Genomic DNA, 21644 nt, shown 5'->3' with positions numbered 1-21644 from the left:
GGTAAGTGATACCTATCACATCGGGCTTCAAAGGGGGGACATTCTTGGTTTGGTTTTGTCTCTTTGAATAACTTTTTTGGGGAGGGTTCAATCATTGATTTATATAGAGTTGTGCAAGATTCATTTTAGTCATTGATTGTGGAGGGATATCTAGTATACCATACATTAACGATATTGACAGACATGTACTCCTTCCATCTCAAAATATAGTTTTCACTTTTTTTTCACGGTAATTTATGCAAGTAAAATCTGTTATAGCCTAAAGATTAACGGTTATAAAAAAAAAGGGCATGTGGCTCCATCTTGTCCCTACACGTGTCCCTTCACTACCGTAGAAAGTACAGAGTCCAAAAAGGTATATGGCCTAAAGTATACTCTTCTAAATAAAGGAGTTGTACTAGCCCACTTTTGGCTCAATTTGTACTTAGGCTAACATCTATTAAAGGCATTAGTGTAAAGTGGATGATGTGTACTCTCCAATCAATGCTTGCCACGTATCATAAAACTATTGATCAGCCAATCAGGTGCTTCCAAATTAGGGTGACCTCAGGGTACAACAATTACTTCAGACACTATAAATAGTAGTCCTTGAAATCATGAGAAAGGCACGCTTTTCAAAGTAGTATACTGTTATTCTGCCATAAATTCTCTCTCTCTACCTTCTCTCTCTAAAAGTTTTATTTTCTACTCCTGATACCTGACTTAAGCTTCGAAGGGAAAAATACCACTCAAACCTCCAGGGTGGGTCTCTTTTTGCAGGTTCAGAAGCGGAGCTTAGGTTCGGTTTGGGTCCAGGTGTTGTTGCACAAGTCTCCTATTGAAGAACCTACTGTTAGGGATAGTAGTACTGTTTTACGAGTTTAGAACTACGTAACATTTGGCGCTCTCTGTGGGGAGACGCAACAATAACTGATTGTCACTCATCCAATGTAGCTAGAAACAGGAGTTTTGAGATCCGAGTGGAAGATACGGTAGATGATGAAAGGCCACCAAGAGGAAGGGATGAGCCCCCTGCCGTTGTCAACCTCTCTGAGCAAAGCCCCATCATTCAGGAAAATCTTGAGCGTCCGGTGACAGTTGCCCATCTGGAAAACGTCTTGAATGATTTTCAGACTAGGATGGTTGTTGTCATGGAAGAGCAAATTAAGAATAACATGTTGTTTTTCCAAGTCAATCATGACCCATCTTTTGTAACTCCCCGAAAGGGACAGTCCCAGGAGAGCCGACCAGGGACAAGCAGGCCTCCTCGGCAGGAAGTGTCCAGGCGGTTATCAAATGGAAAGCAGCTGGCGGTTAGTGAGCAGCGGAGGAAAATGGACTGGAAGTTGGTTGTCCGGCCAGGGGATTTACCTCCTAGTGGTCATAAAATGGAGACGGACGCTCGGGAGTATCTGAGGCAAAGAAGGCAGCAGCTCGGCAGCGTTCAACATCAGGGTCCACCCCTTACATGAGAGATCCTCCATTGAGGCTACCATCTAAAACTGCAGGACGGAGTCAAGGACCATTTGTTGTCCAGCCAAGGCAAGAAAAAACTGTATTGCAACCTATGGTGTATAGGCGTCCAGGCCTAGCTAACACCTCTTATAATCATGTGCTAAGGGAATATCGTCAGAGCACATACCCATCGAGGGACCTTTGGGGGAACTCAAAATTAACTGGCCGACTCCATTCTCGACCAGAATCATAAAGTCTTCTCCGTTCCCAAAGGTTAAGCTACCCACAATAGAACCCTTTGACGGAACTACTAATCCAGACGATCAGCTATCGGCATACAAGCATCAAATGTATGTTGAGGCAGTCGATGATGCTACATGGTGTAAGAATTTTCTAGCTACTTTGAAAAGGGTAGCGCAAAAGTGGTTCAATAATCTTTCTCCTAGCTTGATGAACAATTTCACGGAGCATAGTTATCTATTCACTAGCCATTTTGTAGCAAATTGGCAAGAGCAGAAAACTAGCATGCATTTGAGGAAGGTCTTCCAAGGACCAAAGGAGGCTTTAAAAAGTTTTGTCAAGAGATTTAATCTAGAGGCATTGCAGATTCAGGATCTGAATGCAAGAGTGGCCTTCGATGCCTTTATCAGGGGTTTGAGGCCAGGAAGTTTCAAGTTTGATCTAGTAAAGAAAAATATCACCAATCTATGCCAGTGGCGGATCCAGGAATCTGAGAATAGTTGGTCACACTCTAGGTAGCACGAAAACAGATATAGGGACGGCCGGATAGGTACAAGGATGGAAAACCTCAAAATTAAAATTTTAAAAATGGGTACGACATAAATTCAGCTAAAAGAAAAAAACAACAATCTATTTAATCGAATAGGCAACCCTTGCTTGCGTATGTGGTGTTATGTCCTAAAAATTTTTGCTAAGCTGAATTTGCAGGATATACATCCGTCCCAGCTAGAAGTTATCAGGTAGCAGCTACAGCAAGCAGGAACGAAGGGAGTGGAATAAATTTGATTCAAAGAGAATTGGATATTGATCAAGACCAAGTCAAATAATGCTGTTGCGCCTACAAAATAGGGTTGACAAAGTCATTAAGCAGAAGTGGAGATACTCCTTGATATTAGGAGATCATGGCATCATATTAGGAGATTAGTTATGCAACGTAAACATGTAAAGCAACGTTATAATAAATATATGGCTATAAATAGGAGTAGAAGTATTGGGAGAAAGGCAGTTCATTAACATTGCTTACATTAGAACACTTCCATTTACTTTCACAAATATTTACAAGTGTATTCAGAATAAGCTACAAGCTGCTAGCTGCTAGCTATAAGTTGTAATCTTCCTACATAGTGGATTGGTGGACTCAATTCCACCCGCGGTTTTTACCCTCTTCTTGGGGTTTTCCGCGTCACCATTTCTTGGTGTCTTCGCCTTTGCTTTGCATTTTCTTTCAATTCCGTAGCTAGTATCTTTTGTTGCTTGTAGCTACATCTCCATTAGCTGTAGATCCTCAGCTAAGTTCTGCCTGATCAGAATTTGGCATAAACAGTTTGGCGCCCACCGTGGGGCTCTACAGCTAAACTCTCATCAAAATCCCAAAAGAAACACCTCGACCCAACTTTGAAATGGCTGACGATTCTGCCGAGGCTATGAAAGCGGCTTTGCTGAAGGCTCAGGAGGACCTTCACCGCACTCAATCTGAGGCCCAGCAGACCATTGACAACCTCAGAAAAGAGTTGGATTCTGTCAAAAGTAACAAACCACCCAAACAGCGTATCCGGAACATAATCCCTAAGGCGCTTAATCTCGAAGATTCCGAGGCCAGCGAAGATGAAGATGGAGCAGCTAGATCCGACGATGAAGCGGATGAAGCTGATCCCACAGCCAGGAAAATGGCGCTCCTAGAATCTCAGAACAGGAAAATACTTCGCATGCTGACGAAGCTACCTGGAGCACCTACCCCTGTGGCTGAAGAATCTCCTGATGGCTACGCCCAATCCCCCTTCGTGGAAGAATCGCAAGAGCCAGGATTCCCAAAAAGATCAACGTGACCCAGCCTCACAAGCTGTATGATGGAGCTGCGGATCCCTATGACCATGTGGCTCAATATAAACAGAAGATGTGGACTCTGTCCATTCCTGAGCATCTGCTAGAAGCCACCATGTGCAAGTCCTTCGGGGCCACCCTATCTGGACCTGCTTTACAATGGCTGATAAGTCTTAAGCCAGGTAGCATTCAAAATTTTGCTGCTTTAATTAACAAGTTTTATATGCAGTTTGCAAGCAGCAGAATCCTAGAGAAGCACACCGGCGACTTATACCGCATCACCCAGAAAGCCAATGAAGCTGTGAGGCAGTACCTGATCGATTCAACAAGGAAATGATCTCTGTCAAGAACCTGGATGTTCCCACAGCTATCGAAGCATTCAGGAGAGGACTAACCTATAAATCTAGATTGTATTATGAATTGACCAGGTACCCATGTGGCACATTCGAAGAGGTCAGGGCCAGAGCATGGCTGAGATACGTGTCGAGAGGACGAGGCGTCCAGGTACGTAAGCGAGCCTAGCTATGATCGGAAATCCCAGAACCAGAAGAAGACTGATTGGCGCCATCACCATATCAGAAGCGCGAAAGTAATAACGTAGCCAGCAAGGCCACAGGTAAATCTCTAACAATGATTACCCTTCCATTGCTTCCTACTGTTTTAACGTGGATGCAGGAGGCGTAGTAAACGCATTAGAAAAGCTGGGAACCACAGTTAGGTGGCCTCGCAAAAACGACAGACCAGACAGCGAGAAGGACACCACCAAGTGGTGTAGCTACCATGGCGACCATGGCCATCGAACAGAAGAATGCAATGCTCTCAAAAAGGAGGTGGCATGGCTGCTCAAGAAGGGCTATCTCGAGCACTTGATGGGGAAAAGGGGCAGCAAGAAGATAAAGCTGGCCCCAGCCAGCAACAGCCTCATCCGCCACCTGAGCCCCTGCACGATAAGGTAATCAATTCTATCTCTGGAGGTTCAGAAATATGTGGACTAACATACTCTGCAGCCAAGAGTTTGCTCGAGAAGGTTCCAAAATCGCACCTAGCCCGCTGAGGAGTGCTGAAGAGAAAAGCTCAGAAGCATGACCATCAGCTTCGACGAAGAAGATGGAGATGAAGAAGCTGATAATCATGACGGCCTCGTCGTGTCTCTCACCGTCAGCAATTGCCTCATGAAGCGAGTCTGATAGACAATGGCAGCTCAGCTAATATCATTTTCAAAAGTGCTCTAGAAAGCATGGGGCTGCAGGAAGCTGATATCCTCAGGAAAGCAACCGTTCTGTTCGGGTTCAATGGCGAGCCAGCTACAACGCTCGGAGAAATCGTATTGCCCACCTATGCAAAAGGAGTCAACCTCCAAACCAGGTTCAATGTGGTAGATTGTCCCTCAGCATAAACATCATAATGGGGACACCATGGATCCACAAAATGCGAGCTGTACCTTCCACCTATCACCAGACTATTAAATTCCCTACAAATGGGGAGTACAAGAAATCAGGGGCGATCGCAAGCTGGCTAGGGAATGCTATAGCATATCTCTAAAAGCAAAAAAGGAATCTATCTAGCAATTACAGCAAGGTCCAGCGCCAGCCAAGCCAACAGATCAAGATGTAGATGAAGTGGCGTTGGACCCAGCAAAGCCAGAGCAGACCGTGCAGATTGGGGCATCCCTGCCAGCTGAGGAAAAGCAGCGGATTATTGAATTCTTAAAGAAAAATGTAAGCTGTTTTGCATGGAGCCATGAAGACATGGTAGGCATTGAGCCTGACATCATCACCCATAAGCTAAACGTCGATCCCAACTCAAAGCCCGTGAAGCAGAAAAGAAGGAAGTTTGCTCCAGAAAGAAATATGATAGTCAACGAAGAGGTGGACAAGCTACTCAAAGCTGGCAAAATCCGAGAAGTCAAATATCCCGATTGGCTAGCTAACGTGGTGGTTGTTGGAAAGAAAAATGGCAAATGGCGGGTGTGCATCGATTTTACAGATCTCAATAAGGCGTGCCCTAAAGATCCATTCCCACTGCCACATATTGATGCGCTAGTGGACGCTACAGCTGGCCATGAAAGGCTAACGTTCCTAGATGCGTACTCAGGTTACAATCAGATACTAATGGATCCTGCAGACCAAGAAAAGACCGCCTTCATGACTGAAAGAGGCATCTATTGCTACAAGGTAATGCCCTTTGGGCTAAAAAATGCGGGTGCCACCTACCAGCGGCTAGTCAACAAGATGTTCGAGAAGCAGCTGGGGGACACGATGGAAGTCTATATAGATGACATGCTGGTCAAAACAAAGAAAGCAGAGGATCATGTGGACCACCTGCAGGAAACCTTTGAAGTCTTAAAGAAGTATGGGATGAAAGCTCAATCCTAGCAAGTGTTCCTTCGGTGTCCCAGCAGGCAAGTTTTTGGGCTACATAGTCACCCAGCGAGGAATAGAAGCCAATCCCAGCCAAGTGCAAGCACTAATCAATATTCAGTCACCACGGAAACCTGAAAGAGGTCCAGAAGCTGACAGGAAGGGTAGCTGCACTGAACAGATTCATATCCAGATCATCCGACAAGTGCCACTTGTTTTACAACGTGCTAAAAAAGAATAAAGGATTCAACTGGACAGATGAGCATGAAGCTGCATTGCAGGATCTGAAGGCCTACCTGGCTCAACCTCCCCTACTATCAAAGCCATCCACAGGAGAGACTCTCCAGCTGTATCTAGCTGTTAGCAGCAAAGCGGTAAGTGCGGTACTAGCCAGGGAAGCTGAAAATCAACAACTCCCAGTTTATTACGTTAGCAAATCCTTGCTGGATGCTGAAACCAGGTACACATCACTTGAAAAGTTAGTATTAGCTTTATATATGGCATCTCGTAAGTTGAGGCACTATTTTGAGTCTCACCCCATTCATGTTATGACTAATTACCCCATCAAAGCAGTATTACGAAAACCTGAGCATTCAGGGAGAATGGCCAAATGGGCCATATCCCTGAGTGCACATGACATTAGGTATCTACCCAGGACAGCTATAAAATCGCAAGCCCTAGCTGACTTTGTGGCAGACTTTAGCCCTGACTTAGCTGCTACCGCTGAGGAAGAAGCGCCACGTTAACAAAGTAGGTAAATCAGGCTCATGGCAGCTGTATGTAGATGGATCTTCAAACTTCAGAGGGGCTGGTCTAGGTATAGTGCTAAAGTCGCCACAAGGGGACATGATAGTACGCGCTATCTGCTGCGATTTTAAAGCTACCAACAATGAAGCTGAATATGAGGCCTTAATAGCAGGTATGACACTAGCACATGATTTAAAAGCTAACAGTTTGCGTGTCTTCAGTGATTCGTTGCTAATAGTAAGCCAGGTAAATGGAGAGTACGCAGCTAAAGATTCTAAAATGGCCTCTTACCTAGAGCTAGCCAAAGACAAAGCCAAGTTATTCGAAGAGTTCAGCATAAAGCAGATCCCAAGGGACCAGAATACCAAGGCGAGCCCTAGCTAACCTCGGATCAGCACTCAGAAAATGCGATTTCAAATCAATACCTATAGCCCACCTAGCTGAGCCAGCTATCAGCAAAGAGGTAAACATGGTGCAATCAGATGACAGCCAGGCAGGAAGCACTAGCTGGACCCAGCCAATCATCGATTTTCTGGAGAGGGGCATCTTGCCAGAGGACAAGCTGGAAGCTAGGAAGCTGCGAATGAAAGCCACAAGATATCATGTTATTTCTGGCACTCTATTCAAAAGAGCTTGCGCCAGCTACGATCTATTACAAAGATGCTTGAGAAAGACCATGGGAGCCCACCTCAAGGAGTTCCATGAAGGTGAATGCGGGTCTCATGCAGCTGGAAGAAGCTTATCAAACAAAATCCTAGCATACGGGTATTATTGGCCAACCATGCGTGCTGATGCTAAGAAGTATGTGCAAAAATGCGAAAGCTGCCAAAAACACGCAGGCATGACACATCAGCCAGCTGAGATATTGCACCCCACCTTAACACCCTGGCCTTTCATGAGGTGGGGCATGGACATTGTGGGGAAATTCCTGTAGCTCCAGGGCAAAAAGTTTTCATGTAGCACTCACGGACTACTTCTCTAAATGGATCGAAGCTGGGGCATTCCAGCAGGTGAGAGATAAAGAAGTAATATCCTTTTTGCATACTAACATTATCTGCAGATTCGGGTACCAGCGAAATCATTTGTGATAACGGATCACAATTCATAAGTGACAAGACAAGGCAATTCTGTCACGAATGGAACATCAGCTTGATAACTTCCACACCTAGATATCCGCAAGCTAACGGACAAGCTGAGTCCAGCAATAAAGTAATTATCAATGGCATTAAGAGGCGCCTAAAAGCTAAGAAGGGAAGATGGGTAGAAGAGCTACCTAAGGTGCTGTGGGCAAACAGAACAACACCAAGAGGCGCCACAGGAAGAACTCCTTTTTCACTTGTGTATGGATGCGAGGCGGTCTACCTGCGGAAGTAGCTGTCCCACAGCTAGATATGGATTGATGACTCCTGAAGCCAACGACAAAGAGCTTAGCTACGACCTAGATTCCATCGAAGAATTGGAGATAATGCATTAGTACGAATGGCTGCACAACAACAAATAGTGGCTCGTAGCTTCAACAAGAATGTCAAAGCTAAAGTATTCAAGGTAGGAGATTGGGTTCTAAGGAAAGTTTTCAGAATACCCAAGAAGTCAATGCGGTAAATTAGGGATCAGCTGGGAAGGCCCCTATCTAATCGATCAAGTAGTTGGAAAAGGAGCTTATCGTCTAACTACTAAAGATGGAAAAGCATACCTAGAAGCTGGAACGCTTCTCACCTTAAGCTATATCATTTCTAACCTGGGGCACTACCAGGTTACTATCGGCCAAAGACGCCAGAATCTCTTAAAGGCAACCACTGCTTTGCACAAAGCATTGGTCCACCAGGTAAACAACCACTTAATTTGTCTAACGACTTAAGTATTTTATGCTCGTAGCAGCAAGCCATCTAAAGTCCACTTCATACGCAGGTAAACGCAAGGGGTTGCACACCCAGGTGGGTAGCTGGAATTTCGAGATCCAGCTACAAGGTCGTAGCACCAGCATCAAGCAGCTAAGGGTTAGTTCACCCAAACTTAGCTGAGTGGTCGTAGCACCAAGGAAACGGGCCCAACCTAAGTTGAACAACACTTACCCCAGGTAAATATGTTGTTCTAATACTAAGATAAAAAGCATGCATGTAACTTAAGTATCATCAAAGTATCAATAGCTAAGATCAAAAGGCAAAGACATAAGTTCAAACGATTAAATTGCAAAGAAAATATGTTCTTACAAAAACACATTGCCCCATAGGCAACGGTAAAAGTATCCAAGCTAATTAAAACTAAATTGTTCCAAAAGAAAAGCTAATGAAAGCATCGAAGAAATTAAGAGATCACGCTGGCATCATCGCCAGCAACCTTGTCCTTATCACCAAGAACAGCACCTTCTGGCTGGTTGAGAGAAGGAGGAGATTCAGCTGTAGATTCTCCGATCATTGTTTTGCCACCTGTAGCTAAAGCTTCCAGAGCGTCATAGAATCCAGCTTGAGGAATCTGTCAATGTAGAAATTGACACCCTTGTCATCAGCTTCTTGAACTTAATCAGGAAAGCTAGCTTCGCAGTTTCGATAATCTTTGCTTCAGCCTGGATATCTAAAGCCCTCTCCTCAGCTTCTCTTACAGCTGCAGCCAGGCGTGCATTTTCTCTCTCGGCCTCAGCTATCTTCTCATCTTTTTCCAGCCTCTCTTTCTCCATTAATTTTTGCTCAGCAGCTAACTTGCTCTCAGCATCCAGCCGGGACTGTTTCTCCCTCTCCAGCTTAGCTTGGTGGCTCAAATTGTCCTTTTGCAGACGAGCCACCTTATCCTGAAGGGTAGCAACAGTCCGCAAGCTGTCCCTGGCAGCTATGCAACTCTGGGAAAGCTGGCGAACAAAAAAATCATAAGTATAAGCGGCATTAATCATTTTCCTTATCTAAAGTAGGTCAAAAGATGTTACTAACCTGCAGGGATAGCTGGACAGCATGGTTCAGGATGACCTCAGGGTCCTGTCCCTTTAACCTCTTTTGTGACTGGGAATACGAGCTTGTCAGCTGCAGGCCAGATCCCACCTTCTAGACCTTCTTCAGCTAGAAAGTCAGCAGGAAAGCTCACAAGGACCTCATCCCTAGGAGAATCAGTCGTGATGTCAATGGTGGTTGGGATGGAGGATGAGCGTAGGTTCTTGCGAGGAACTTTTCAACTGAGACTGCCCAGAAGAAGCAGCTGACTCTTCCTATTCTTAGCCTGCCATTGCATCCTCGTCAGATAAATTACTGGATCTTGCTGGAGCTGCATGAATGAGAAAATTAGTTGGCCTAATACTAAGAGTTGTGAGCAAAGTATAATCTGCACCAAAAATCAAAATTACCTGTCGACATCGAGTTAGTGCGAGAAGATGCTCTGAATCTAAGGGTAGACCTCGGTAGGAGCTGCGAAGGTGCGTTCCTCAACAGGAAACTTGAGCAATTCAGGTAATCTCTCAGCTTGTTCAGGAATCTGGGAGATAATAGGGCCAAGACCTGCAAAGAAACAAGGTAAGAACCTAGTTAATTCATTTTTAGAAACAAAGCACAAATGGAAAGTTAGGTACCTTTGTAGACCAACCCCAACTAGAGGGCCCCCAGCTTCGCCCAGCGAATCTTTCACTACAAAAAATACCTAGTTTTCCAAATAGAGTCTGATGCAATTGTACCTTCTATAATGGGGGGAGGGAGCCTTAGCCCTAAAAGTGAGAACCCTTACCCGATTTTCTAACGCTATAGGCAGTCAGTAGTTCGTTTAGAGAGAAAGGATTATGCCATCTTAGTTAGGGCTTCTAAGGTTAGGCAGGTTTTCCAAAAAGCTGGCATCAGCTGGCCAGGGGAAAGGTGCAAAACTTCCATGAAAGATCTAGTGAGGGGGAAAAGGTGTAATTGTACCTAGGTAAAAAGGGTGTTCATAATAACAGATGTAATCTTCGGGCAGGTTTCGGGCCTGCATGTGGTGTAGGGAGGATAATCTGAGCTTTTCAGGGAAACCCCCAGGACTTAAGCACCTCGATATCTCTCTCGTACAGATGAAGCAACGTCATCTATGGCTCTGCCCATTAGAAAGGAAGAAAAACTCTACAAATTCTTGAGGAAGAAAGAAAGAGAAAGAAACTTTACCTGAGAAGGAGACGAAGTCGCTAGAAAATAAAGTGAAGTTCAGAAAAGGAGGAGGAGTCCTTTAAATACTGGTAGCTCAACGGCAGTTTGGGCTAACGGATAAAAATTTATTGATGCGTGAGAAATTATCTTTTAGCTGTTGATAAGTAATCATTAATCTGATGAATTTTTTCTTTCCCCAAGAAAATTATCTTTCCAGCGGATTAAAAGGATTTATCTTCTAGAGTCAAATTTATTATCTTCACACGTTTTAATTCCTCAGATTAAGAGATAAAATTTTGAAATACCAGTTTGTTTAAATCTTAAGTCCTTTTGCTAACAGTTTGTTTTTGAATTGGTAACTTGCGATTTTAACTCAGTTGCGCCTAGGTTGGCATCACAAGTTAGGGGCAATTGTTATGTCCTAAAAATTTTGCTAAGCTGAATTGCAGGATATACATCCGTCCCAGCTAGAAGTTATCAGGTAGCAGCTACAGCAAGCAGGAACGAAGGGAGTTGAATAAATTTGATTCAAAGAGACATTGGATATGATCAAGACCAAGTCAAATAATGCTGTTGCGCCTACAAAATAGGGTTGACAAAGTCATTAAGCAGAAGTGGAGATACTCCTTGATATTAGGAGATCATGGCATCATATTAGGAGATTAGTTATGCAACGTAAACATGTAAAGCAACGTTATAATAAATATAGGCTATAAATAGGAGTAGAAGTATTGGGAGAAAGGCAGTTCATTAACATTGCTTACATTAGAACACTTCCATTTACTTTCACAAATATTTACAAGTGTATTCAGAATAAGCTACAAGCTGCTAGCTGCTAGCTATAAGTTGTAATCTTCCTACATAGTGGATTGGTGGACTCAATTCCACCCCGGTTTTTACCCTCTTCTTGGGGTTTTCCGCGTCACCATTTCTTGGTGTCTTCGCCTTTGCTTTGCATTTTCTTTCAATTCCGTAGCTAGTATCTTTTGTTGCTTGTAGCTACATCTCCATTAGCTGTAGATCCTCAGCTAAGTTCTGCCTGATCAGAATTTGGCATAAACATGTGGTACTTCTATACAATAGATGGATGGACACAGAATTCACATAACAATATGACCTAGTTTAACATTAAGTCTTCTAAGCCAAATAGAATGAATAATCATATGCATAAGATCAAAAGGTTTAGAAGGCTTATTAATCACAAAATGTGGCCTAACTTGTAACACCCTCTTATGCATATCCAAGTACCTCCTAGTTGAAATTCCTTGTAAAATCTTCTTGATCACCGGTATTTTCGCCACCGGAACATGAACGGAAAACTTACTCCAATCTAATACATCGCTGAATAGGTGTTGGAGATGATGATGGGCAAACAACCAGTGTAAATTGACTCAACTATTCTTGGACTAGCTACTTCCCATCCACTAGGGCAAAGACAATACTTACTTTGTGCCATAAAAACACTATAATTTTCACCATTAGGAAGGTAACCAAAGACTTGTACAGATTTATCCTTGTCCTTCCAATGCTCAAAGAGGCTCTTACGAACATATAATACATCAGGATAACAAAATCCTTCTTTAAGCTCAACCTGCAACATTCAGCATTTGTACATTACTTACCATAATTATATCAGACTAAAAAGGTACCGAGCCGACATCATTTTTTCTTCAGATTCTTATCAATGGTGTCACCATGGCTGTCGAATTGAAGTGAAAAGAGATGGATTTTTCGATAGAATAGTTGTGAAAATTCAAAGATTTTCTTTAGAATAACCAAACCAAACTTCAAATACAACAAATCGAAGCATTAATTAAGCGAAAAATCAATGAAAATCTAATGCAAAATCAGAACCCTAAATCCATGAAACTGAAATTTTGACAAGGCATCCAATTCATTCAATAAAATCAACAACCAAATCAATTAATTTAACAACAAATCCAAGAATTCTCGAATCAAAATCATCTAATTTCAAAAAAATTACGTAAAACGAAAAACCTAACCTGTGAAAAATAGGAGATTCAAGAGGACGATTCGAAGAAGAAGAATTTCGCGAGTTTCACCAATCACCAATTCACCATAGTTACGACACCAACCCGACAACACACGAGTTTTTCCCCAAATTCTAGGGTTTTGAATGATAATTTTTTTATCTCTGAAAAATGCAAAACGGGTATCAATCGGTAGATCAAGGCGAGTTGATAATTTTAGTTGAAGATTTGAAAGAAAAAGGATATTCATGTAAACAAAATTCAAGAATTTTAGTTAACAACTTGAGGTTGAAGGAGAAAGGAAGAGGAAGAAACGTGAGAGAGAGAAAGGGGGCGGCTTTTTGGTCAGTGAAGGAGAGAGAGTTTTTTTTTTTTTTCAAAATAATAGTTGGTCACGTGACCAATAGGGACCACGTGTAGCTCCGCCACTGAATCTAGCTGAAACCCTCCGGGAGGATGAAGCATTCATTCACGCAACAGAGGTATGTGCAGAGGCAAGACACGGAGAAGCAAAAAAGACTAAAGAGGCAATTCAGCCAAAGAAGAATAATCACAAGAAAGCTGAAACTTGGGCATTAACTTATGTGACTTCATCCAGGAGAAGTAAAAGAAGTGAACTTGCAACATCGGCGGAACCTATAGAATTCAGTAAAGATCAATACTCCATTCTTGTGGAGATAAAAGATCAACATGAATTAAAAGTGCCGACTAAAATGAAAACTCCCTATAGGAATAGGGACAAGAGCAAATATTGTCAATTTTGTAAAGATTGTGGCCATGAAATAAATGGATGCAAACATCTGATGAGAGCCCTGGAAGATTTGGCTCGCAAAGGGGAGATGAATTCATACCTCCCCCAAGGGGGGAGAAAGTTTCAGAAAAGAGATGATCGTCAAAACAAGAGAAAAGAAAGTGAAAGTACGAACGAAGATATGGTGCTTGTCATATCTGGAGGTTTTGCAGCTGGAGGTCCAACCAGCCAGAGGCACAAAAATTACCTAAGGGAACTCGGCCATATTATGCTTACTAATCAAGCAGAATCTTACCCATTTCGAAAGTTAGTTGTCAGTGAGCTGGATCGTGGGAAATTAAGAACCCCTCATGATGATCCTTTGGTTGTGGAGATGAAGATTGCCAATTTGAGAGTAACAAGGATTTTGATTAATACCGGGAGCTCGACGGATATCATAAGCGCAGACTGTCTGTCAAGGTTGAAGTTCAATGAGAATGCTTTGGTCCAAGTTCATCACCCCATAATTGGGTTTGGAGGAGGAGTAATCCACCCAATGGGAACTGTCACCTTGCCCGTCAGGGTAGAGGACAAGGAAGCATCCAGAACGTTGTTTGTGAAGTTTTTGGTAGTTCGAGATTTGACGGCCTATAATGTCATTCTTGGACGACCCACCTTAAACCACATCAAAGCAGTGATTGTTACTCATCTGATGTTAATGAAATTCGAGTGTGATGGGGGGAGAATTGGATCTTTATATGAAGATCAACAAGCAACTAGAGAATGCTACCTCACTACTTTAAAACCTTCATCATGGAAGGGAATAAAATCAGAACAGCCAAAAACAGCAGATAATGGGGCGGCCAAGATTGTGAAAAGTCAGGAAGATGCTCTGAGGACTATGGTGGATGATCTCCGATGAAGGTCGCTCAAATGAGCAAACCGTCCAGTCTCTTGCCGAGCAAGAAGAGGAAGTGTATGGCCATCAAGGAAGAAAATGCTTCGTCAGAAGAAGTGATGGCCATCATGGGGGTTGGGCTAGAATGGTCAAAGCCGGTAGAATTGCAAAAATTGAGATTTGCCTTGAAGAAAGACGTCTGGAAAGGACGATGAAAGTTGGGTCTGCTCTAGATCCGAGGATAAAGGACGAGTTGGTCAAGTTGTTGAAAGAATTTGAAGATTTTTTTGCATACAACGTAGAAGAGACGCCAGGAATTGATCCCGAACTTGCTGTTCACAAATTGAACATAGACACAAATCAAAAACTTATTCGTCAGAAGAAAAGACACTTAAGTCCGGCCAGATCAAGAGGTCCAAAATTTGTTAAAATCCAAAGTCATTCGGAAGATTTATTACCTGGAATGGATAGCGAACGTGGTTATGGTGCCTAAGCCGAATGGTACTTGGAGGATGTGCGTAGACTATACTGATCTAAATAAGGCTTGTCCTAAGGACAATTTTCCCCTGCCAAAAATAGATCAGTTAGTCGATTCCACGGCTGGGTATGCTCTATTAACTTTTATGGACGCTTACTCTGGTTTCCATCAAATCCCAATGTGGCCGGAAGATCAAGATAAGACATCATTCATCACTACTGAGAAGGGTCTCTATGGCTGGCTGAGGATGCCATTCGGCCTCAATAATGCGTCGGCCACCTTCTAGCGGTTAATAAATACTATCTTTCAGCCTCAGTTGGGGCGTAACATGGAAGCCTATATTGATGGCATGATCGTCAAGAGCCGGAAGGAACCGAGTCATATTGATGATCTTCGAGAAACCTTCGAAACCCTAAGAAGATACAAGCTGAAGTCGAATCCCCAAATGTGTGTGTTCCAAGTTGTCGCAGGAAAGTTCTTGGGATTCCTGGTCGACTAGAGAGGGATTGAAGCAAGCCCCGACAAGATTCAAGCAATTCTAAGCATGACATCATGGTCCAGAGTCAAGGAAGTTCAACATCTGACAGGGTGTTTGGCAGCCCTAGGACATTTTCTTTCTAAATCTGGGGACAAATGTCATCATTTCTTCTCAACTATCAAGAAAAGGCAAAATTTGAGTGGACGGAAGAGGCGGAGCAAGCTCTCTAACAGGTAAAGGAGCATCTTGCGACAGTTTCCTCACTTGGTCGGTCCAGCCGAGAGGCAGAAAGTGTTTGTATACTTGGTTGTCTCGCCACAAGCCGTGTATGCAGTTCTCCTGGATGAAAGGGAACCCGTGTAGGTTCCCATCTATTTTGTAAGCCATGTATTGAAGGATGCGGAATGTAGATACTCATTGGTGGAGAAGTTCGGCCTAGCACTCCTCATGGCCAGCAGAAAATTGAGGCCATATTTTCCGGCTCACAGCATACTTGTCTATAGTGACCATCCCTTAAAACAAGTTTTGCAGAAAATGGATGCTTCTGGACGAATGCTCAAATGGGTAAGAGAGCAGAACATGTTTGATTTAGCATTTGAGCCCAAAAAGGCGATCAAAGGGCAAGTCTTGGTAATTTCATCGTAGAACTTACTCGGCCTACGGTTGAGCCCGTCCAAGATCCAGCTGGGTCAGAAGGCATTGGACGCTTATGGTAGACGAATTTTCCACTATCAATGGATGTAGGGCTGGGATAATTTTCCAATCACCAGAGGGGGATAAGTTTGAGTACGCTCTCAGATTTAAATTCCAGGCATCTAATAGCGAAGCAAAATATGAAGCACTCCTAGCAGGCATTAGAATGTGCAAAGCGGCTAGGGTTTTAGAGATTGAGGCCAAGACAGATTTCTTGTTGGTCGTTCGTCAAGTAAATGGAGATTTTGAGTGCAAGGAAGCCTGCATGAGTAAATATATGCAGTTAATTCAAGAAGAAGTCAAAACTTTGAACCGGTTTGTGCTCGACTAGGTTCCAAGATCTGAGAACCATCAGGCCGATGCTCTTTCAAAATTGGCTAGCACGGCCGAGGGAGATGTGCCACGAACTGTGTTTTGGGAAGTAAAACCAACGAAAAAGATTGATCAAGAACAAGTGTTGTTTCTTAGTTGAGGGCACGTCTGGATGGACCTTAACATTGAATTCAAGAAAATAGGTCGGCTGCCTGAAGATCCGTTGGAGGCCAAGTATGTGAAGGCAAGGGACAAGTGGTTTGAGCTCTGGGATGAAATCTTATATAAGAAAGCCTTTGACCGTCCACTCCTCAAGTATATTACCAGGGATGACGGATTAGATGTTTTAAAAGGATTGCATGAAAAAGCATGTGTCTCTCACATTAGGGGAAGAGCATTGGGCGAAAAGGCGTTAAGGAGTGGGTATTATTGGCCGACCTTATAGGAAGATGCCCTGGTTTATGCCAAAAAATGCGACAACTGTCAGCGGCATGGTAACATGCACCAGAAGCCGTCCAACTATCTGACCCAATATTGTTCCCGCTTCCCTTTGCCAAATGGGGGATGGACATTTTGGGGCCATTTCCTGTAGCGACCGGCTTAGAAAAAGTTTATGTTAGTAGCAGTGGACTACTTTACTAAATGGGTTGAAGCTAAGGCAGTGAGAGATCACCACTAATGATGTAAAAGGCTTTATCTGGAAGAACATCATAACAAGATTTGGCATGCCCTAGTCTTGTATTTGATAATGGGCCACAATTTGAGACGCCTAAGCTCAAGGATTGGTTGGCCGAGCGAGAAATCAAGGCCCACTTTGCGGCCGTTTCTCATCCTCAGGCAAACAGGCAAGTGGAGGCATTTAACAAGATCCTTTCAAGTGGCATAAAAAAGAAGCAATTCAAAAAGCTTATGGGTAGAAGAACAGCAGTTGGTTCTCTGGTCTGTAACTACAGCCAAGAACTCAACTGGGGCGACCCCATCCATGCTCGTCTATGTTTCTAAGGTTGTCATGCCTATTGAGATAGAAGAACCCATTCTAAGAGTCATGCTATATTCATAGGAAGCCAACTAGGTTGCTCTTCGCACGGCCTTGGACCAGGTTCCAGAAGTCATGGGCAATGCTATATTAAGAATGCAATTGTATAAGCTTCGAATGGCGCGATACTTTAACAAAAGAGTGGCCAGAAGACCAGTAAAGGTGGAGGATCTTGTCCAAAGAAAGACGGAAGCCAAAGATATGGGCAAACTCAAGCCAAACTGGGAAGGACCTTACAAGATCGTCCAGGAAGTTCAGAGTGGCACCTTTCGTCTTGAAGCCATGGATGGTCGTCCAATTCCTCGGACTTGGAACTCAGATACTTTGAAAAAATACAATGCCCAATGTGATTAAAGTGGAAGCTTGTTGCTCTCCACCAAAAGTGTTGCAACACACAAATGAAAAAGTAGATATGTATACATGTATCTTGGCTCTCGGTCAAGCAAAATTCATATAATACAATTCTATTTCGCTCTATGACTGTCTCTTTACTTGTTATGTCTTACCATTTAATTAGGGGTATCTTACCACGACCAAAACGGTGGTCTGAAACAAAATAATACTCCCTCCGTTTCATATTAATTTACTCACTTCACTTTGGGGGAGAACTAAGGAGGAAGTACAAAAGTATAAGAGAGAAACTGAAAAGGTGGAGAGAGATAAACAAAAGAGTGGGTTAAAATATTAAAAAGTGAATGACATGGGTGGAAAAAGAGGAGAAAGTAGATGTGATATGTTACCAAATATAGAAAAAGCAACATTGTGTAGATTAAAAAGAAACGGACTAAAAACGAAAGTGTGTAGATTAAAAAGAAACGGAGGGAGGAAGTAACAAAGTAAAGAAACCATGACGTCCACAAACATGGAACTAAATATGGAAATAGGAACTATATTTTGGAACGCCTAAAATAGAAATGGGAACTATATTTTGGGACGGAGGGAGTAATATTTTTATAGTGTTGATAAATATATAATCATATAAATTTAGTAGGTTTGAATTATATTATTTTTTATAATATAGGTATCGAGTCATTTTAAAGTATTAGCTTTTTTATGGTCATTTTTATTATCATCACTCTAGAAATATTATGATATATAATTATATATAGAAATTATGTGGTACAAATTATTAACTCTGATTTTTATAGTTGTTTAATTATAACTTTTGCACTATTTGCATATCTTATTCCGACCTTTCTATACTTGTTTTGATGTATATTTTTAAAATATAATGATCAATTGATAATTGAATGTATCATTAGATACAATCATTTCAACCAGTAATCCAATTAGGCAAGCTCTCCACTTAAAAATCTCGTCATTACACCATACATGACTTCTTGATTGTTTTGTTACATGTTGAGAAAAAAAATCAATTTTCAACCCTTATATGCATTGATTCATTTAAAGTGTTTTATCCATTAATCTATACTAATATATTAAAAGGTGTGCGTAAACAAGAAACGGTGCCACGTGGCGCTCTCCCTAATAGAGTCTTACTCCATGTAATCCACAACAATAAAAAGAATTAGAAATGGCATAGTATAGGGTTTGATCTCATGATCGCAAAAACACACACTAAAGTCTTAACCACTAGACCAAATAACATTTAGTGTTATCATCTTAAATTATAATATTAATAAATGAGAATTTTTCTTACCCGGGGCGTAGCCCGGGCATAATAACTAGTTATATTACTAAAGAGAACCATTCTTTTATAAATCAATACTGACAATTACTTTTATTTTCAACCCTCAATATTATAGAACATAATTGTCTCTCACTCTAGAACATACCAATGAAATTGACATTATAATTGATGAATTACAAGTCGCTCATTTAATAGCACGTATATTGCATGTCATAAAATATTGAGCATTTCTAACACAAGCAGATTAGAAAAAAAAAATTAATGGAATTATGTCTTTACCAAGTAGTACTTGCTCTAATGGTTTGGTTCGTATCTCACAATTTTGAGGTTGTGGGCTCAAACCCTACTAGAGGCACTTTCGGGGTGGGAATTTTTCCTTCCCCCTACTCCCAAGGGGCATTACCTGCAAACCCGGACCGGATTAACTTATGCAAGGTTCTGGAACGATTAGAACGCCTTCTCCTTACCTTAAAAAAAATATCAACTTCGAAGGAAATGAAGAGAAATGTATGATCGTTGATACTCTAAAGATGTAATTATAGTGTTAAGAATACGGCACTAACAAATTGTGCAATGCGTATGCGAAAACTGACTTCACATTGCGTGCCATGATATTTTGCACGATTAATGATTTCCGGCTTATGGGAATTTGTCAGGGTATACGGTTAAAGGAGCAAAGGCATGCCCTATTTGTGATGAGAATATGATTGACAAGCGGTTACATCATTGTGGGAAGAATGTGTACCTGTATTATCGTACATGGCTTCCTTTAGATCATCTATTCCGTAAGAAGAAAAAGTTATTCAACGGAAAAGTGGAGATGAGAGAAGCCCCTGTACCTTTACGTGGAAAAGAGGTTTCTAATAGGGTAAAGGATATTGAAACAATTTTTGGCAAGCCCTTCAAAAGTGTCTCAAAGAACTTATACAAGAAAAGATCTAATTTTGGGACCTTCCGTATTGGGAATGTTTGGAAGTCAGACATTGTCTTGATTTAATGCACATTGAGAAAAATGTTTGTGATGCCATTGTCGGAACATTGTTGAATATGCCCGGGAAGACAAAAGGATGGAGTTAAAGCTAGGAAAGACATGGCTGAAATGGGCAGACCAAAACTAGTACCTCAGGAGCAGGGACAACGCTATTATCTTCCACCGGCTTGCTACACTTTGTCTAAGAAGGAGAAAACTAGTTTTTGTGAGTTCGTGTTAAAGGTTCCTGCTGGATACTCGTCAAATTTCCGAAACCTTGTTTCACTGAAAGACTTGAAACTTGTTGGTTTGAAATCTCATGATTTCATATCTTGATGCAGCATATATTACCTGTTGCAATACGAGGAATTTTGCCTTCCCAAGTAAGATATACAATCACAAAATTGTGTTTCTTCTTCAGAACTATCTCTACCAAGGTGATTGATCCTAACATTCTAGATTACTTGCAAGCCGATGTAATAGAGACGATGTGCCGATTGAAATGTACTTTCCACTATCATTCTTTGACATCATGCCTCATTTGATAATCCATCTTGTCAGAGAAATTAAACTTTGTGGGCCCGTTTGTATGAGGTATATGTGGCCTTTTGAAAGACATATGGGTACTCTGAAGGGTAAAGTGATGAATCCAGCTAGACCAGAAGCAAATATTGTCCAAAGAACAGTTGCTGAGGAAGTATCTGAATATACAAGTCGGTATTTAGCACGTGCACAAGCAATTGGTTTGCCAAAATCTAGACATGAAGGAAGGCTTGAAGGTTGTGGTACCATTGGGAGAAAAAGATTGTGTCTTGATGGAGAGTTGAAAAGAAAAGCAGAATTGATTGTGTTACAAAATCTCAAACAAGTTCATCCTTACTTAGATGAGCACATGACCGTGCTTAGTGTTCAGTATCCATTGTTTAATGAACGTGACTTGATGATTGACCATAAATTGGACGTTCGTTGATTGGTTTAGAGAACGAGTTATGAACCAATTATCTGATACTCCTAACGATGTATCGGATACATTGAAATGGTTGGCATATGGGTCAAAGACGCAAGTTCTTTCCTATGAGGGGTATGACATCAATTATTATACATTTTATACTAAACAGCAAGATGACAAATCCACGATACAAAATAGTGGTGTTACGATGGGGGCTTTGTCATCAGAGTATAAAAGTAAAACAGATAGAACGATTGTTGAGACAATGAAGTCTTACTATGCGTTCATTGAAGAGATATTAGAACTTGACTATGTTGACTTCAAGATTCTGATGTTCCAATGCAAGTGGGTTGATATTCGTCGTGGTGTGAAAAAAGATGAACATGACTTTTTTACATTAATCAATTTCAGTCGGTTAGGACATCATGAAGATAACTTAATATTGGCATCACAAGCAAAACAAGTATTCTACATGGTTGACCCTGCCGATTCAAAATGGTTTGTTGTCATGGAAGGAAAAAGGAGAATACTTGGAATTAATGATGTACACGATGAAGAAGATTACGATGCACAATTGAATGAAGTCATTGCTTCGTCAGTAGTCATTCCAAGTACATTAGGGGAAGATCTAGACATAAATTACATTCGTCGAGACCACAATGAGGGATTTTACGTTGGCAAATAACTAGTTGATTAATAGGTAAATTATGTAATATTAACACAACTAATAATGTTTATAATCTTTAATTATTTATTTTGTGTTTTGCA

At 41.7% G+C, this 21644-nt stretch overlaps 4 protein-coding genes across 4 annotated transcripts; 3 read left to right on the top strand and 1 right to left on the bottom strand.

The window, feature by feature from the left end:
• The first annotated feature begins 1782 nt into the window (after nt 1–1782).
• LOC104906190 (uncharacterized) lies at nt 1783–2193 on the top strand. Its single transcript, XM_010694909.1, has one exon. It carries the CDS (start codon nt 1783–1785, stop codon nt 2191–2193), a length of 411 nt encoding a protein of 136 aa, XP_010693211.1.
• A 4878-nt stretch (nt 2194–7071) lies between these two features.
• Nucleotides 7072–7536, top strand: LOC130590454 (uncharacterized mitochondrial protein AtMg00750-like). Its single transcript, XM_057392892.1, has one exon. The coding sequence runs from the start codon at nt 7072–7074 to the stop codon at nt 7534–7536; it is 465 nt and encodes a 154-aa protein (XP_057248875.1).
• A 1515-nt stretch (nt 7537–9051) lies between these two features.
• LOC104906189 (uncharacterized) lies at nt 9052–13146 on the bottom strand. The gene is made up of 5 exons (XM_057392891.1): nt 13078–13146; nt 12137–12281; nt 9981–10081; nt 9524–9613; nt 9052–9444 (listed from the first exon to the last, which is right to left on the bottom strand). Exons 1-5 carry the CDS (start codon nt 13144–13146, stop codon nt 9052–9054), a joined length of 798 nt encoding a protein of 265 aa, XP_057248874.1.
• Nucleotides 13147–13394: 248 nt separating this feature from the next.
• LOC104906188 (uncharacterized) lies at nt 13395–14333 on the top strand. Its single transcript, XM_010694907.1, has one exon. It carries the CDS (start codon nt 13395–13397, stop codon nt 14331–14333), a length of 939 nt encoding a protein of 312 aa, XP_010693209.1.
• Nucleotides 14334–21644: the final 7311 nt, after the last annotated feature.

This window comes from Beta vulgaris, chromosome 2 (assembly GCF_026745355.1).
Source record: "Beta vulgaris subsp. vulgaris cultivar EL10 chromosome 2, EL10.2, whole genome shotgun sequence".
NCBI lineage: Eukaryota > Viridiplantae > Streptophyta > Magnoliopsida > Caryophyllales > Amaranthaceae > Beta > Beta vulgaris.
This window is presented reverse-complemented; position numbering and strand designations above follow the sequence as displayed.

Excerpts from the sequence above, each read along its gene's own strand:
- LOC104906190 (XM_010694909.1), top strand. The coding sequence starts at position 1,783 with ATGTATGTTGAGGCAGTCGATGATGCTACATGGTGTAAGAATTTTCTA.
- LOC130590454 (XM_057392892.1), top strand. The coding sequence starts at position 7,072 with ATGGTGCAATCAGATGACAGCCAGGCAGGAAGCACTAGCTGGACCCAG.
- LOC104906189 (XM_057392891.1), bottom strand. The coding sequence starts at position 13,146 with ATGCTTCATCCTCCCGGAGGGTTTCAGCTAGATTCAGTGGCGGAGCTA. Across the intron at positions 10,082-12,136 it reads TAGTGTTTTTATGGCACAAA|GTCTTGGCCCTATTATCTCC; the intron begins GTAAGTATTGTC and ends GTTTCTTTGCAG. Across the intron at positions 9,445-9,523 it reads CTGTCCAGCTATCCCTGCAG|CTTTCCCAGAGTTGCATAGC; the intron begins GTTAGTAACATC and ends TTTGTTCGCCAG.
- LOC104906188 (XM_010694907.1), top strand. The coding sequence starts at position 13,395 with ATGAAAACTCCCTATAGGAATAGGGACAAGAGCAAATATTGTCAATTT.